We start from the raw sequence: 16,130 nt of genomic DNA on the forward strand, positions 1-16,130 counted from the left end.
ATCTTTGGTTGGGGGTCACACAATGGGAGTGTGAGTGATTTTTTTTTTTTTGGAAGGGGGCACCCCATGGTTCTGGGAGCACTTTGCGGGGGGACAAACTCCTGTATTTTTATGAGGACACCCCCATAAATTTTTATAATGATTTGAAGCGGGGTGGACACAATAATTTTAGGGGAGTGAACCCAATGCCCCTCTTCTGGTAGGAGGGGTTTGGGTGGGAGAGGGGTGGAGCTTTTGGGGTCCCTCCCCCTCATAAGGTGTTATAGGGGCAGAGCTGGGGCCCCCCATCCCACAGAACAATGGCGGTGGTGATGCTTCTGCTGCTGCTCCTCCTGGCTCTGATCTGGGGGGGTTCAGCCAGGTGGGGGGGGGCCCCATGGGGGGGGACCCTGCACCTCCTGCACCCAGAAGGGCCACAGCACCTCCACGTCCTCACCCAGACCTATGGGGACCCCTTATGTCTGCGCTTGGGGGGACGTGGTGAGTAGGGGGGGCATCTTCATGACCTTCCCATCCCCCTGACTACCCCTTGGAGCCCCCATGACCCCCTCTTCACCATAAATCCCCCCTCCTTTGGACCTTGAACCTTCCCCCTTTAAGATCCCCAACCTCACAGGCTCTCCAGAATTACCCATTGAGAGGGTGGAGGAACCCCCAAATACTGCTCCCCAATTCCTTTTTGCCCCCCTCCTTCTACCCCCCTCAAAATAATTTGGGATCCCTAACCCCTCCCTCCCCCCCCAGACTTTATCCTGGTACCTCTCATTTCTCCCCCCACCTCTAGTTTCAAGGTTCCCATGGGGGTCCCTTCCCTCCATCCCACTCATTTCTTGTCCCCCCTGCCCAGAGGTGGTGGTGCTGAGCTCTGCAGCCGCCATCCGTGAGGCACTGGCACGGCGCTGGGGGGACTTCGTGGGACGCCCCCACAGTTACCTGGGTATGGGGGAGCTGCAGGGGTTGGGGGCTCCCCATGAGGGTTTGGGGTGAGTCAGAGGGGGGTTCCTGTGAATCTTCAAAGGGGGTTCTTTGGGTTTTGTAGTTCTGGGGAGGGTCCCAAGAGGGGTCCATAAAGATCTCTATGGGTATCTGAGTGGGTTTGGGGTTCTGGAGGGTACTAATTGGTGTCTGTGGGGGTTCTGAGGGATCCTCCTGGATTTTGAGTGGAGGGGAGTCCCTGCAGGTCCTTGTTGGTTATCTGGAGGAGGTACTGGGGGTCCCCATGATCTCCGAAAGGGTCTGGTTGCGTTTTTTGGGGGGGAGAACGTTTCGGTGCTGGACAGGTCTCAGTGGGTGTCTGGGGAACTCTGGATGGGTCCCCAGTGATCCCTACGACTGTCTGAGGTGTTCTGGGAGGTCTCATGGGTGCCGGGGTGATATGGGTGTCACCCCACAGCGTCCTTGGTGTCGCGGGGGGGGCAGGACCTGGCGCTGGGGGATGCATCCCCAGAGTGGCGACGGCAGCGAGGGGCAACGCGGGGAGCGCTGGCGCGGGCTGTGAGACACCTGGAGCCTCTCCTGGAGCTACAGGGCTGGGCGCTGTGCCAGGTGAGCACCCCAACACGGGGCCCTCCAACCCCAGTTGGACACCATCATCTCCAGGGCTGAGGTGCCCGTCCCCTTGAGTCACCCTGACCCCCCTGTGGGGCACCCACACCCCCTTCAGTGACCCCATTTTCCACCCCACAGGAGCTGAGCTCTTATGGGGCTGCCCCAGTGGACCTCTTTGAGACATTCGCGTTCCACACCTGCAGCACCATCTGCCGCCTCGCCTTCGGGGACCTGGTGGGGACACCGGGGGGGATGCGGGGTCTAGGTGTCACCTCGGGGAGCAGGGGGCCTCAGGTGCCACTACAGGGGGTCTCAGATGTCAGGTGCCACTGGAGGGGACCAAGGGGTCCTTGGGGTGGCCCAGGTGTCCAAGGAGGGTGGATCCTAAGTGCTGAGGGGCCACTTTGGGTCTCAGATATCCCTTTGGGGACCCAGCCACCTCTAGAGGGACCCAAATGACCACATACCTCTTTAGGTTCAGAAGTCTCTGGGGGGACCCAGGAGTCTCTCTGGAGTGACCAAGCCCTGTGCCCCACAGATGCCCCCCGAGGCAGAGGTGCGCTCCTTTACACGCTGTGTGGTGGAACTGCTGGAGGTGTGGGGCTGGGCCAGTGTGCGGGCACTGGATGTGCTGCCTCCACTAAGGGTGAGCCCTACAGGGCCTCATAGGGCTTATGGGATCAGTGTTGGGCTGGGAAGGGGGATAGGTCCATATGGGGTCTATAGTGAGAATGGGCTATATTATCCTTTGGGGGTTATAGATGGGGCTGGGGGGGTCTGTATGGGGTTGAGGGGGGTTAAAGAGGTTATATAGAGCCCTGGGAGGGTATTACGGGGTTTGTATGGGGTTGGGGGGCTTCTCTACGTTTGTCTTAGGTTCAAAAGGAGGAGATATGGGGCCGGGAGATATGGGCCCAGGGGAGCTCTGTAGGACACTGAAGGGGGTCCCTGTGCCCCACAGGTGCTGCCCAACCCGGGGCTGCGGGAACTGCTGCGCCTGGTGGAGCGCCGTGACGCCTTTGTGGAGACCCAGATCCGATGGCACCAGGTGGGGATGTGGGGACATGGGAACAGAGGGGGGATACAGCTGCAGGGGGTAACACATGTGTCCCTACAGGGCTGCACATCCCCCCCCAGGGACACAGTGCTAGGGGCACTGCTGGGGGGGGACCCCACTGTCCCTATGGGGCCTCTGGGGGGGGACCGCCTGCACATGGCCCTTGTGGACCTCTTCATTGGTGGCACCGAAACGACAGCGGCAGCTCTGTTGTGGGCTGTGGCCTTCCTGCTGCACCACCCCCAGGTGACACCACGTCACATCTGTGTCACACCCACATCTGTTTCCCCACGGTTCCCATTCCAGTCTCCCATTCCCACGTACCCCCAGGTGTGTGCTGGGTGTCCCCTCCCATACCCTACTGCACTTCCCCATTGCACCACATGCATGTCACATTCATGTTCAAATCCCTGTGTGGATGATGGCCCTGGGGTGTCTCTACCTGTGTCCCTGGTGTCCCCTGTATGATGGTTATCACCGAAGTGTCACACTCATATCACCTCTGTGCCACACCGATGTCTGTGTCCACGTGCAGGGGAGGGCCACCCCACGAGTGACCCGATGTGACACTTGGTGACATGCTCTGACACGTGTCCCCTGTCCCAGGTGCAGGACCGGGTGCGTGCAGAGTTGCACCAGGTGCTGGGCCCCACAGGGACCCCAAAGCCAGGGGACATGGGACGACTGCCGCTGCTCCGCGCTACTGTCACCGAGACCCTCCGCCTGCGTCCCCCTGCGCCTCTTGCACTGCCCCACTGTGCCCGGCGCCATTCCAGGTATGGCCAGTAATGCACCAGTAGGGGGCCATACAGACCAGTGGGGACCAGTACCAACCAGTATGGGCCATATATCTGCCTGCAGAACCATGCACCACTGTCAGTGTTTTGCAATGAACAAATGTAGACCAGTTTGTAATAGTGTGGACTGCTGCAGACCATGGACTTACCACTAGATCAGCCCCAGTAGAGCTCATCAGCCCCCATTAAGCCCCAGTATGTCCCATTTGGCCACTGTAAGCTCTCCCAGTCCATCCCAGCAGCAGTCTGTTCCTTCCCAGCATTGCAGGAATCCCGGTGCCTGTGGGATCCATCGTTATCCCAAACCTCTTTGCTGCGCACCACGACCCCAAGATCTGGGACCGTCCTGATGAGTTCCTGCCTGGTACGTGTGGGTCCACCCCACAGATGTGGGTCCTGAACCCCAGGTTGGGTTCCTCCCTATACACCCACTCTCTGACCTCTGTTCTGCCCCACAGAGCGGTTCCTGCAACCAGGGGCCCCCTGGCGAGCGCTGCTGCCCTTTGGTTGTGGGGCACGCTCGTGTGTGGGGGAGGCGCTGGCTCGGGCAGAGCTCTTTGTGTTTTTGGGGTACATCCTACAGCGATTCCGCCTGGAGCCACCGTCTGATGGGGCTCTGCCCCACTTGGGGGTTACCGCCGGCACCGTGCTGCGTTGCGTCCCATTCCGTGTGCGCCTCGTGCCCTGCCCACCCCATAGCTCCTGAGCCCAGTGTGTGCGATGCATGGGTCAGTGCTGGTTACTCGCAGCTTTATTGACTCCATAAAGGCTCCACTGCACCCCACAACCTTTTCAGTGCTCTCAGTCACGCTGTGGCCGCAGCTTCATCTCTGTGAAGGGGATGGAGTACTCAAAGCCCTTCCAGGGGTACCAGTTGATGCCCTGCAGAGAGGGAGGGGGGATTTGGTCACACCCTATAGGCAACTTACCACAGTTCTACAGACACATATAGGCCCTACAGGGGGCCCCCAAGTACCCCCTTCCCTGCTCCAGCTTCTACAACTCTTATAGGATCCCATACTCACATAGGAGAGACATGAGGCTAAAGCGACCTTGTGGGGGGGTAGCCCTCCATATTTACCCTGCATAAACTCCATGGCCCCACAGTGACCCCCTCCTGTCCCATTGGGTTGTTTTTATGCCCCCATAGGCCCATTTACGATTCCCACAGACCCCTTCATAGTCCCCATAGCCATACCTGGTGGTCATAGGGCACCCCATAGCGCCCGTTGAGGTTGGCGTAGTGGCAGTTGCGGTACCACCAGGCTCCTGTGTAGGCAACAGCGCAGGGCCGGGGGCGGCCCCGGGGGTCGTGGTCCCGTGTGGAGAAGGGGCTCCCAGCGTGGTAGGACAGCGCATCCCCTGTAGGACCCACAGCAAGCTTATGGGGACCCCTAAAGAGAGCTCTCCAGGACACCCACGTAGGGTTCAGAGCCCCAGGGATGAGCCACAGACCCCCAGAAGTCCCCACATCCTCATAGAGACCGCCCAGTGGGGCAGAGCCCCCCCCCACAAGAACCCCTGTGGGCTCCCTGTGGTCTCGAGATCCCAATGGGTCAGTGATCTCAAAGACCCCTGCAAGGCCCCCTCATTGTAGGCAAAGGAGCTGTCCCCTATTCTCCCCAGGATTCCCCCCCCCATGATCGGGGTATCCCCAAAAGCCCTACCATGGGTCAAGGTTAAGCCTAATATCCCCCAGGAACCCCCCAGGACTCCCCCAGCCCCACACACACCAGCCGTGCCACTGTAGGCCCCGAGATGGAGGCGAAAACTGTCCTCAGGACCACCGACGGCAAAATCCCGATAGCGGGCGAAGGCGCTGTCTGACGGCGTCCGGAGGTCCACGCGCAGCTCCGTGGGCCCAGAAGCTGTCAGTGTGTGCAGCGCCGCATTCCCTGCCCACGTCCCGCAGCCATCAGCCATCCCCACCCTACAGACCCAATTGGGGCCCTGCCCCACACCCTCCACCCCCCACCCCACACACCCATCTGGGATCCCACTCCGCATCCCAGTTGGTTTCTGTCCCACATCCTGCAGCCATCAGCCATCCCCACCCTGGGTGTCTCACCCGCACCCCAGACCTCAATGTCCCCACATTTTGGGGTCCTCACCCAGCCAGAACTCCCCAGAGATGTTCCCGAAGCCGTGGACGTACTCCTCCCACCCCCTCCAGAAGTTGGTGCCCCCATCCATGCGGCGCTGGAACACCTTTGGGGGGGGGGGGGGGGTCAGAATCCCCCCCAGACCCCACCACTGCCCCCAGACCCCCATTACCTCCCCCTAAACCCGCAACATTGCACCCTAAGACCCTTGTATTGCCCCCCAGGGCATCCTATTGCCTCTCCCAGACCCACCACAGCCCCAGATTTCTCCCTAGGTGCTCCCCCATTTATAGTTCCAGGGGGTTACTGGGATCCCCATGGATAGTACAGGGGGTATGTGAGTCTCATAGGAACACTGAGATCCCCCTGCAGTTTCCAGAATTACCCCAGTTGCCCCACAAGACCCTCCCATTAACCTCCCCTCCAGCCTCCTCCCACTCCCCCTGCGTTGCTTCTCAACCCCCCCAGAACCTCCAAATGCCCCAATTGCTCCACAGGACTCCTCTATTGCCAACCCAACCCCTATAATGGCAACCATAGAGCCAGCCACCCAACCCCATGACACCCATTGCCCATCAGACTCCTCATAGCCCCTCCCCCAAGAGCCCACCAGACCCCCCTACCCCCCCACTTCCTCCCCTTGCCCCCAGCCTCACCAGCCAGCCTCCGCCATCGCTCTCCATGTCGCAGTAGACGCGCAGTGGCTGTCGCTGGTCACCCCCGAGGAAGATGAGGACTTCTCGTGAAGGCCCTGGTCCATTGAGCTGCTCCTCAGCACAGTCCCGGGGGTGTGGGTGGGGAAGGGGTGCTGGGGGACAAAGTACAGTGTAGGTGTCCCCACCCACTGGACCCAACCGGTTGGGGGTCCCTGTTCACCTATCAAGGGACGAGGGCATCCTGTTGACCCCCCACCTAAGGAACCCCCCTGTGTAGGGACCTATTATTCAGGTACTTGGAAACCCCCAGGGCCCCCCCACACAAAGATGCAGATTTTTGGGTACCTCCCTCCATACTTCAGGACTCAGCATCCATGCGTTCCCACCACCACAAAGCATCCAGATACTTGGGTACCCCAGAGTCTCCCACCCAAGTGCCCTGACATCTGGGTGCCCACTCCCACCCCACAGGACCTCCTTTCTCAGCTCACGGGTGTTGAAGGTGGTCTCAAGGGGCTCCAGCCCCCGGCCCCGGAGCTGCACCCTATAGTGTCCAGTGGGCTCCAGGCCCCACAGCTCCTTGGATGTTGTCTCAGGGGGCAGCTGGAGTGTCTGGGGAGGAGGACATGGGAGGGTTATTGGACTGCTATGGGGGTCCCTAAAGGGCATTACAGGGCTGTTTAATGTCTCCAGGGAGCATAAAGGGGCCCAGGAGGAGGATGGGAGTGCTGCAAAAGGGGTATTGAGACCCTCAAGGGATAGCGGGGTGCAGGGGGACTCTTAGGGTGCTTGGGGGCTTTTGGGTTTCCCATGGTGGGAGCAGGGTCCCCAAGGAGGTTATCTGGGTCCCCAAAAGGGCATTGGGATCCCTGAGGGGATATCTGGGTCTCCACAAGGAATACTGGGGTCTCCAAAGGGGTGAGTGGGGATCTCAGGAGGCTGTGGGGGGTTCCCAGAGGAGCACTGGGGTCCTCAGAGATGCCATGCTGATCCCCAGGAGGAGTTCTAGGGTCACAAACAGAGTTGCAGGGGAGCCCTATAGGTTACTGGGATCCCCCCATAGGCATATTGGGGTACCCCAGGAGATACAGAGGTCCCCTGGGAAGTTCAGGGAGTGCTATGGAGTGTTACCTTCATGAGGCCTCCGAGGGGTCCGTAGGTGAGGTTGTAGCCATCAGGGGAGACATGGGGAGGTGCCCAATGCAGCTGAGCACGACGGGGCCACAGCGTCCCCACCCACAGTGTTCCTGGGGCACCTGGGAAAAGATGGAGGGCACTGAGCCCCGCAGCCCCCCCTTGGATGTGTCCCATACTCTCCCTCCCATTAACTTCTTTTGGACTCCCCCCAAAGGCCTCTTGAGAGCCCTGCTTACCACTACAGCACCCACTGACCACAAAGACACTCCCACCCCACAGTAGTATCCCAGTGACTCCCACCCACACTACTCCCACACACAGGGGGCATTGGAGTGCATTATAGATCTCCAATTGCTTCCTAGGCACCATCCCCACAGGGACACCTCCCACCTGTGACTCCACCACACCATCAACTATCCAGCTCTACAAGAGTGTGAACACTGCTTTCAGAAGTAGGGCATAATTCCTGTGTGTGGCCAGGAGCAAAGGACAAGGTCCATCCTGGTCCTTTTCAACTCTGCTATAGACTATATACTAAGAGTCCAACAATCCATTTCCCCAAATGCAGATCCCTCCAACATTTGGTGCATCCAACAGTCCTTCCAACCACCCATTGTTCTATAGAAACTCATATCCCTCCATCCATCCAGTTGCTGTATGTTCATCCAACAATGTCTTTTTATATTAAAAAAAAATTAATCCATTGCATCAGTCATCCGCAAACAAACGACAATATGAACAATTCATCCATCCTTCCAACAAAATCTCTCTAGAGCTCAAGAAAAGTTCCTATTGTCAACAGTGTGCAAACGGACCCTAGCAGGGCCCAGTGGACTCTAAATCCAGTGCAGAGAGGCAATGAGGTAAGAGCCCAAAGGTTTCCATACAAGTATCTGTTCACCCAACCAAGCAGTCAATAACTCAAAGAGCCACAATTCCATCTGAACGGGCATCACACAATCCATTACCCATTGGCCCCTTTGAAATTCAGTGCAATGACTAGTGGATCCAATCAAAACCAGGAAATCAAGAGCTCAACCCATGGCCAGAGGAACTCAACATTCCCATCCTAGGCCATGTTTCACTTTCTATCACCAGGAAACCCAGAGCCCACCAGGCCCCAATTCCTGCCCTCACCTGTGACGGCATCAGTGGAGATGGGGCCCAGCCGTTTCCGTCCCCACACCCCGTACAGGTTGAACTTGTAGCGGCGGGACGGCGACAGCCCGGGCACGGTCACGGAGCGCGACCCACCGTCCACGGGCACCACCTGCGGCTGGCCTTGTGCATCCTTGTACTGCACCGTGAAGGAGTCAAAGGAGCCCGCGGGGACGCTCCATTCCAGCTGGACGGAGTCGGGGCTGACGACGGATGCCGTCAGCTCACCCAGGCGTGGTGGGGAAGGTGCTTCCTCCTGTGCTGGGGCTGCAGCTGCAATACAAAGTCCGTGTCCACCCATCCAGCTATCCACATCTTCAACAGCTTACCAACCATTCACCCAAACATCCACCTGTCCCGATTGAAAAGTTATCCACCCACCCAACAAACCGTCCATCCATATTTCCATCCATGCAACCAAATCCTCTCCACTGATCACTACCCCCTCCTCCTCTCATCCTGCTTGCTCCCATTCCTCCATACATTCCCACTCTCTGCACGGAACGTTTCCATTTCCTTTCAGATTCCAGTCACCAGCACAGCCCATCTCTGCTCATGCCACGCGCCAAGCTCAAGGCCCAGAGAGGTGCAGCATGTGGGGGCCCTCACCTGTGATGGTGTCAGTGGAGATGGGGCCCAGACGTGTCTGCCCCCACAGCCCATACAGGTTGAACTTGTAGGGGTGGGACGGCAGCAAACCAGACACGGTCACCGTGCGGGACCCACTGTCCAAGTGCAGCTCCTGCGGCTGGCCTTGCACGTCTATGTACTGCACGGTGAAGGAGTCAAAGGTGCCCTCGGGGACGCTCCATTCCAGTTGGACGGAGTTGGGGCTGACATGGGATGCTGTCAGTTCTCCAAGGCGTGGCTGGGGTGGTGGTTGCTCCTCCACCTCTTCTGCAGCTGCAATACAGAAGACACAGTGCAGGATACAAGCACTGATGATCCTGCCCATCAGTCATATCCAACCATCCAACCACCCTCTCTCTGTTCCCTTTTTCCATCCGTTCTGAACCTACTCCTCACTTGAACCATCTAACCCAATTGCCATTCCTTCACACCGCCACCGTTCAGACATCCACGTTACTGTCCCACCATTCATATAAGGATTCTCTCTGTACTTCTATCCAGACATTTGTCCAGGCAACCACACCTTCACTTCAACCGAGCAAGCAACACTTACTCCTTCTTCCATCCAAGAATTATCTAATTCATCTGTGAACGTATCCATCCATGGTACCAGTACACCAAGGATCTACCTATCCATTCTTCATCCATCCACCTATTCCTAAATTATTCCATCCATCCTTTCACTCCTTCACGTATCTGCCCATCCATTCAAACAAATACTCAAACAGCCACCATCTTATACGGGCAGCCAGCACTCCATCCATTCCCCATCGGTCCCTTCATACTTCAGCGCCACATTTCATGGATCCTTTCCTAAAAGAGGCACCCAGGAGCTCATCCCCTTGCCAGAGGAAGTCAAGATCCCAGCACGGGCCATGTTTCACTTTCTATCTCCAGGAAACCCAGAGCCCACCGGGCCCCAATTCCTGCCCTCACCTGTGACGGCATCAGTGGAGATGGGGCCCAGCCGTTTCCGTCCCCACACCCCGTACAGGTTGAACTTGTAGCGGCGGGACGGCGACAGCCCGGGCACGGTCACGGAGCGCGACCCACCGTCCACGGGCACCACCTGCGGCTGGCCTTGTGCATCCTTGTACTGCACCGTGAAGGAGTCAAAGGAGCCCGCGGGGACGCTCCATTCCAGCTGGACGGAGTCGGGGCTGACGACGGATGCCGTCAGCTCACCCAGGCGTGGTGGGGAAGGTGCTTCCTCCTGTGCTGGGGCTGCAGCAGCAATACAGAGAAAATAATTAACGATGAAGCATCCACACAAGCAATCCTCCATCCACGCAACAATCAAATGAACGTTCATCCAACCATCCGGTTGTGCTCTCAGCACAGATTTATCCCAGCACCATTCCATCCACACATCCCTCAAAGATTATCTATCATTTCCTCTTCAATTCTTCCTCCAGTCTTGCAGGCACTCATTCCTACAGACTTTCCATTCAACAGGAAAACATTTCCTTCTCAACCAAGATGACTGTAAGCAGGAGGAGCCATGAAATGTTTCTGGCCATAGGCCAAGCCCACTGCCAGCAGGACACGGATGCAACACACACCATCCTCACCTGTGACGGCATCAGTGGAGATGGGGCCCAGCCGTTTCCGTCCCCACACCCCGTACAGGTTGAACTTGTAGCGGCGGGACGGCGACAGCCCGGGCACGGTCACGGAGCGCGACCCACCGTCCACGGGCACCACCTGCGGCTGGCCTTGTGCATCCTTGTACTGCACCGTGAAGGAGTCAAAGGAGCCCGCGGGGACGCTCCATTCCAGCTGGACGGAGTCGGGGCTGACGACGGATGCCGTCAGCTCACCCAGGCGTGGTGGGGAAGGTGCTTCCTCCTGTGCTGGGGCTGCAGCTGCAATACAAAGTCCGTGTCCACCCATCCAGCTATCCACATCTTCAACAGCTTACCAACCATTCACCCAAACATCCACCTGTCCCGATTGAAAAGTTATCCACCCACCCAACAAACCGTCCATCCATATTTCCATCCATGCAACCAAATCCTCTCCACTGATCACTACCCCCTCCTCCTCTCATCCTGCTTGCTCCCATTCCTCCATACATTCCCACTCTCTGCACGGAACGTTTCCATTTCCTTTCAGATTCCAGTCACCAGCACAGCCCATCTCTGCTCATGCCACGCGCCAAGCTCAAGGCCCAGAGAGGTGCAGCATGTGGGGGCCCTCACCTGTGATGGTGTCAGTGGAGATGGGGCCCAGACGTGTCTGCCCCCACAGCCCATACAGGTTGAACTTGTAGGGGTGGGACGGCAGCAAACCAGACACGGTCACCGTGCGGGACCCACTGTCCAAGTGCAGCTCCTGCGGCTGGCCTTGCACGTCTATGTACTGCACGGTGAAGGAGTCAAAGGTGCCCTCGGGGACGCTCCATTCCAGTTGGACGGAGTTGGGGCTGACATGGGATGCTGTCAGTTCTCCAAGGCGTGGCTGGGGTGGTGGTTGCTCCTCCACCTCTTCTGCAGCTGCAATACAGAAGACACAGTGCAGGATACAAGCACTGATGATCCTGCCCATCAGTCATATCCAACCATCCAACCACCCTCTCTCTGTTCCCTTTTTCCATCCGTTCTGAACCTACTCCTCACTTGAACCATCTAACCCAATTGCCATTCCTTCACACCGCCACCGTTCAGACATCCACGTTACTGTCCCACCATTCATATAAGGATTCTCTCTGTACTTCTATCCAGACATTTGTCCAGGCAACCACACCTTCACTTCAACCGAGCAAGCAACACTTACTCCTTCTTCCATCCAAGAATTATCTAATTCATCTGTGAACGTATCCATCCATGGTACCAGTACACCAAGGATCTACCTATCCATTCTTCATCCATCCACCTATTCCTAAATTATTCCATCCATCCTTTCACTCCTTCACGTATCTGCCCATCCATTCAAACAAATACTCAAACAGCCACCATCTTATACGGGCAGCCAGCACTCCATCCATTCCCCATCGGTCCCTTCATACTTCAGCGCCACATTTCATGGATCCTTTCCTAAAAGAGGCACCCAGGAGCTCATCCCCTTGCCAGAGGAAGTCAAGATCCCAGCACGGGCCATGTTTCACTTTCTATCTCCAGGAAACCCAGAGCCCACCGGGCCCCAATTCCTGCCCTCACCTGTGACGGCATCAGTGGAGATGGGGCCCAGCCGTTTCCGTCCCCACACCCCGTACAGGTTGAACTTGTAGCGGCGGGACGGCGACAGCCCGGGCACGGTCACGGAGCGCGACCCACCGTCCACGGGCACCACCTGCGGCTGGCCTTGTGCATCCTTGTACTGCACCGTGAAGGAGTCAAAGGAGCCCGCGGGGACGCTCCATTCCAGCTGGACGGAGTCGGGGCTGACGACGGATGCCGTCAGCTCACCCAGGCGTGGTGGGGAAGGTGCTTCCTCCTGTGCTGGGGCTGCAGCAGCAATACAGAGAAAATAATTAACGATGAAGCATCCACACAAGCAATCCTCCATCCACGCAACAATCAAATGAACGTTCATCCAACCATCCGGTTGTGCTCTCAGCACAGATTTATCCCAGCACCATTCCATCCACACATCCCTCAAAGATTATCTATCATTTCCTCTTCAATTCTTCCTCCAGTCTTGCAGGCACTCATTCCTACAGACTTTCCATTCAACAGGAAAACATTTCCTTCTCAACCAAGATGACTGTAAGCAGGAGGAGCCATGAAATGTTTCTGGCCATAGGCCAAGCCCACTGCCAGCAGGACACGGATGCAACACACACCATCCTCACCTGTGACGGCATCAGTGGAGATGGGGCCCAGCCGTTTCCGTCCCCACACCCCGTACAGGTTGAACTTGTAGCGGCGGGACGGCGACAGCCCGGGCACGGTCACGGAGCGCGACCCACCGTCCACGGGCACCACCTGCGGCTGGCCTTGTGCATCCTTGTACTGCACCGTGAAGGAGTCAAAGGAGCCCGCGGGGACGCTCCATTCCAGCTGGACGGAGTCGGGGCTGACGACGGATGCCGTCAGCTCACCCAGGCGTGGTGGGGAAGGTGCTTCCTCCTGTGCTGGGGCTGCAGCTGCAATACAAAGTCCGTGTCCACCCATCCAGCTATCCACATCTTCAACAGCTTACCAACCATTCACCCAAACATCCACCTGTCCCGATTGAAAAGTTATCCACCCACCCAACAAACCGTCCATCCATATTTCCATCCATGCAACCAAATCCTCTCCACTGATCACTACCCCCTCCTCCTCTCATCCTGCTTGCTCCCATTCCTCCATACATTCCCACTCTCTGCACGGAACGTTTCCATTTCCTTTCAGATTCCAGTCACCAGCACAGCCCATCTCTGCTCATGCCACGCGCCAAGCTCAAGGCCCAGAGAGGTGCAGCATGTGGGGGCCCTCACCTGTGATGGTGTCAGTGGAGATGGGGCCCAGACGTGTCTGCCCCCACAGCCCATACAGGTTGAACTTGTAGGGGTGGGACGGCAGCAAACCAGACACGGTCACCGTGCGGGACCCACTGTCCAAGTGCAGCTCCTGCGGCTGGCCTTGCACGTCTATGTACTGCACGGTGAAGGAGTCAAAGGTGCCCTCGGGGACGCTCCATTCCAGTTGGACGGAGTTGGGGCTGACATGGGATGCTGTCAGTTCTCCAAGGCGTGGCTGGGGTGGTGGTTGCTCCTCCACCTCTTCTGCAGCTGCAATACAGAAGACACAGTGCAGGATACAAGCACTGATGATCCTGCCCATCAGTCATATCCAACCATCCAACCACCCTCTCTCTGTTCCCTTTTTCCATCCGTTCTGAACCTACTCCTCACTTGAACCATCTAACCCAATTGCCATTCCTTCACACCGCCACCGTTCAGACATCCACGTTACTGTCCCACCATTCATATAAGGATTCTCTCTGTACTTCTATCCAGACATTTGTCCAGGCAACCACACCTTCACTTCAACCGAGCAAGCAACACTTACTCCTTCTTCCATCCAAGAATTATCTAATTCATCTGTGAACGTATCCATCCATGGTACCAGTACACCAAGGATCTACCTATCCATTCTTCATCCATCCACCTATTCCTAAATTATTCCATCCATCCTTTCACTCCTTCACGTATCTGCCCATCCATTCAAACAAATACTCAAACAGCCACCATCTTATACGGGCAGCCAGCACTCCATCCATTCCCCATCGGTCCCTTCATACTTCAGCGCCACATTTCATGGATCCTTTCCTAAAAGAGGCACCCAGGAGCTCATCCCCTTGCCAGAGGAAATCAAGATCCCAGCACGGGCCATGTTTCACTTTCTATCTCCAGGAAACCCAGAGCCCACCGGGCCCCAATTCCTGCCCTCACCTGTGACGGCATCAGTGGAGATGGGGCCCAGCCGTTTCCGTCCCCACACCCCGTACAGGTTGAACTTGTAGCGGCGGGACGGCGACAGCCCGGGCACGGTCACGGAGCGCGACCCACCGTCCACGGGCACCACCTGCGGCTGGCCTTGTGCATCCTTGTACTGCACCGTGAAGGAGTCAAAGGAGCCCGCGGGGACGCTCCATTCCAGCTGGACGGAGTCGGGGCTGATGACGGATGCCGTCAGCTCACCCAGGCGTGGTGGGGAAGGTGCTTCTTCATGTGCTTGGGCTGCAGCAGCAATACAGAGAAAATAATTAACGATGAAGCATCCACACAAGCAATCCTCCATCCACGCAACAATCAAATGAACGTTCATCCAACCATCCGGTTGTGCTCTCAGCACAGATTTATCCCAGCACCATTCCATCCACACATCCCTCAAAGATTATCTATCATTTCCTCTTCAATTCTTCCTCCAGTCTTGCAGGCACTCATTCCTACAGACTTTCCATTCAACAGGAAAACATTTCCTTCTCAACCAAGATGACTGTAAGCAGGAGGAGCCATGAAATGTTTCTGGCCATAGGCCAAGCCCACTGCCAGCAGGACACGGATGCAACACACACCATCCTCACCTGTGACGGCATCAGTGGAGATGGGGCCCAGCCGTTTCCGTCCCCACACCCCGTACAGGTTGAACTTGTAGCGGCGGGACGGCGACAGCCCGGGCACGGTCACGGAGCGCGACCCACCGTCCACGGGCACCACCTGCGGCTGGCCTTGTGCATCCTTGTACTGCACCGTGAAGGAGTCAAAGGAGCCCGCGGGGACGCTCCATTCCAGCTGGACGGAGTCGGGGCTGACGACGGATGCCGTCAGCTCACCCAGGCGTGGTGGGGAAGGTGCTTCCTCCTGTGCTGGGGCTGCAGCTGCAATACAAAGTCCGTGTCCACCCATCCAGCTATCCACATCTTCAACAGCTTACCAACCATTCACCCAAACATCCACCTGTCCCGATTGAAAAGTTATCCACCCACCCAACAAACCGTCCATCCATATTTCCATCCATGCAACCAAATCCTCTCCACTGATCACTACCCCCTCCTCCTCTCATCCTGCTTGCTCCCATTCCTCCATACATTCCCACTCTCTGCACGGAACGTTTCCATTTCCTTTCAGATTCCAGTCACCAGCACAGCCCATCTCTGCTCATGCCACGCGCCAAGCTCAAGGCCCAGAGAGGTGCAGCATGTGGGGGCCCTCACCTGTGATGGTGTCAGTGGAGATGGGGCCCAGACGTGTCTGCCCCCACAGCCCATACAGGTTGAACTTGTAGGGGTGGGACGGCAGCAAACCAGACACGGTCACCGTGCGGGACCCACTGTCCAAGTGCAGCTCCTGCGGCTGGCCTTGCACGTCTATGTACTGCACGGTGAAGGAGTCAAAGGTGCCCTCGGGGACGCTCCATTCCAGTTGGACGGAGTTGGGGCTGACATGGGATGCTGTCAGTTCTCCAAGGCGTGGCTGGGGTGGTGGTTGCTCCTCCACCTCTTCTGCAGCTGCAATACAGAAGACACAGTGCAGGATACAAGCACTGATGATCCTGCCCATCAGTCATATCCAACCATCCAACCACCCTCTCTCTGTTCCCTTTTTCCATCCGTT

At 57.3% G+C, this 16,130-nt stretch overlaps 2 protein-coding genes across 7 annotated transcripts in view; one reads left to right on the forward strand and one right to left on the reverse strand.

Moving 5' to 3' along the window:
* CYP21A2 (cytochrome P450 family 21 subfamily A member 2) lies at nucleotides 1–4,584 on the forward strand. Of its 6 annotated transcripts, none has more exons than XM_090129137.1 (10): nucleotides 1–480; nucleotides 785–937; nucleotides 1,394–1,545; nucleotides 1,687–1,782; nucleotides 2,087–2,194; nucleotides 2,510–2,596; nucleotides 2,666–2,935; nucleotides 3,212–3,381; nucleotides 3,663–3,766; nucleotides 3,861–4,584. In XM_090129137.1, the coding sequence occupies exons 1-10, from the start codon at nucleotides 300–302 to the stop codon at nucleotides 4,106–4,108; spliced, it is 1,569 nt and encodes a 522-aa protein (XP_089985263.1). In that variant the 5' UTR covers nucleotides 1–299; the 3' UTR covers nucleotides 4,109–4,584. The 6 variants fall into 6 exon arrangements, with proteins under 6 accessions (XP_089985263.1, XP_089985264.1, XP_089985266.1 ...); XM_090129138.1 differs by having other exon boundaries at nucleotides 848–937; XM_031605534.2 differs by having other exon boundaries at nucleotides 43–480; nucleotides 848–937; nucleotides 2,666–2,851.
* Nucleotides 4,139–16,130, reverse strand: part of TNXB (tenascin XB) — a 26,230-nt gene continuing 14,238 nt past the window's right edge. Inside the window, exons 20-37 of the mRNA XM_090129217.1 lie at nucleotides 15,731–16,024; nucleotides 15,101–15,394; nucleotides 14,466–14,753; nucleotides 13,509–13,802; nucleotides 12,879–13,172; nucleotides 12,244–12,531; nucleotides 11,287–11,580; nucleotides 10,657–10,950; nucleotides 10,022–10,309; nucleotides 9,065–9,358; nucleotides 8,435–8,728; nucleotides 7,292–7,416; nucleotides 6,652–6,772; nucleotides 6,161–6,312; nucleotides 5,514–5,610; nucleotides 5,136–5,297; nucleotides 4,601–4,764; nucleotides 4,139–4,284 (exon numbers count right to left, since the gene is read on the reverse strand). Coding sequence (XP_089985343.1) covers nucleotides 4,204–4,284; nucleotides 4,601–4,764; nucleotides 5,136–5,297; nucleotides 5,514–5,610; nucleotides 6,161–6,312; nucleotides 6,652–6,772; nucleotides 7,292–7,416; nucleotides 8,435–8,728; nucleotides 9,065–9,358; nucleotides 10,022–10,309; nucleotides 10,657–10,950; nucleotides 11,287–11,580; nucleotides 12,244–12,531; nucleotides 12,879–13,172; nucleotides 13,509–13,802; nucleotides 14,466–14,753; nucleotides 15,101–15,394; nucleotides 15,731–16,024 — 4,118 coding nt within the window. The 3' untranslated portion in view covers nucleotides 4,139–4,203. The remainder of the gene's footprint in view (nucleotides 4,285–4,600; nucleotides 4,765–5,135; nucleotides 5,298–5,513; nucleotides 5,611–6,160; nucleotides 6,313–6,651; nucleotides 6,773–7,291; nucleotides 7,417–8,434; nucleotides 8,729–9,064; nucleotides 9,359–10,021; nucleotides 10,310–10,656; nucleotides 10,951–11,286; nucleotides 11,581–12,243; nucleotides 12,532–12,878; nucleotides 13,173–13,508; nucleotides 13,803–14,465; nucleotides 14,754–15,100; nucleotides 15,395–15,730; nucleotides 16,025–16,130) is intronic.

Source organism: Phasianus colchicus, chromosome 35 (genome assembly GCF_987193195.1).
Source record: "Phasianus colchicus chromosome 35, bPhaCol1.hap1.1, whole genome shotgun sequence".
Lineage (NCBI taxonomy): Eukaryota > Metazoa > Chordata > Aves > Galliformes > Phasianidae > Phasianus > Phasianus colchicus.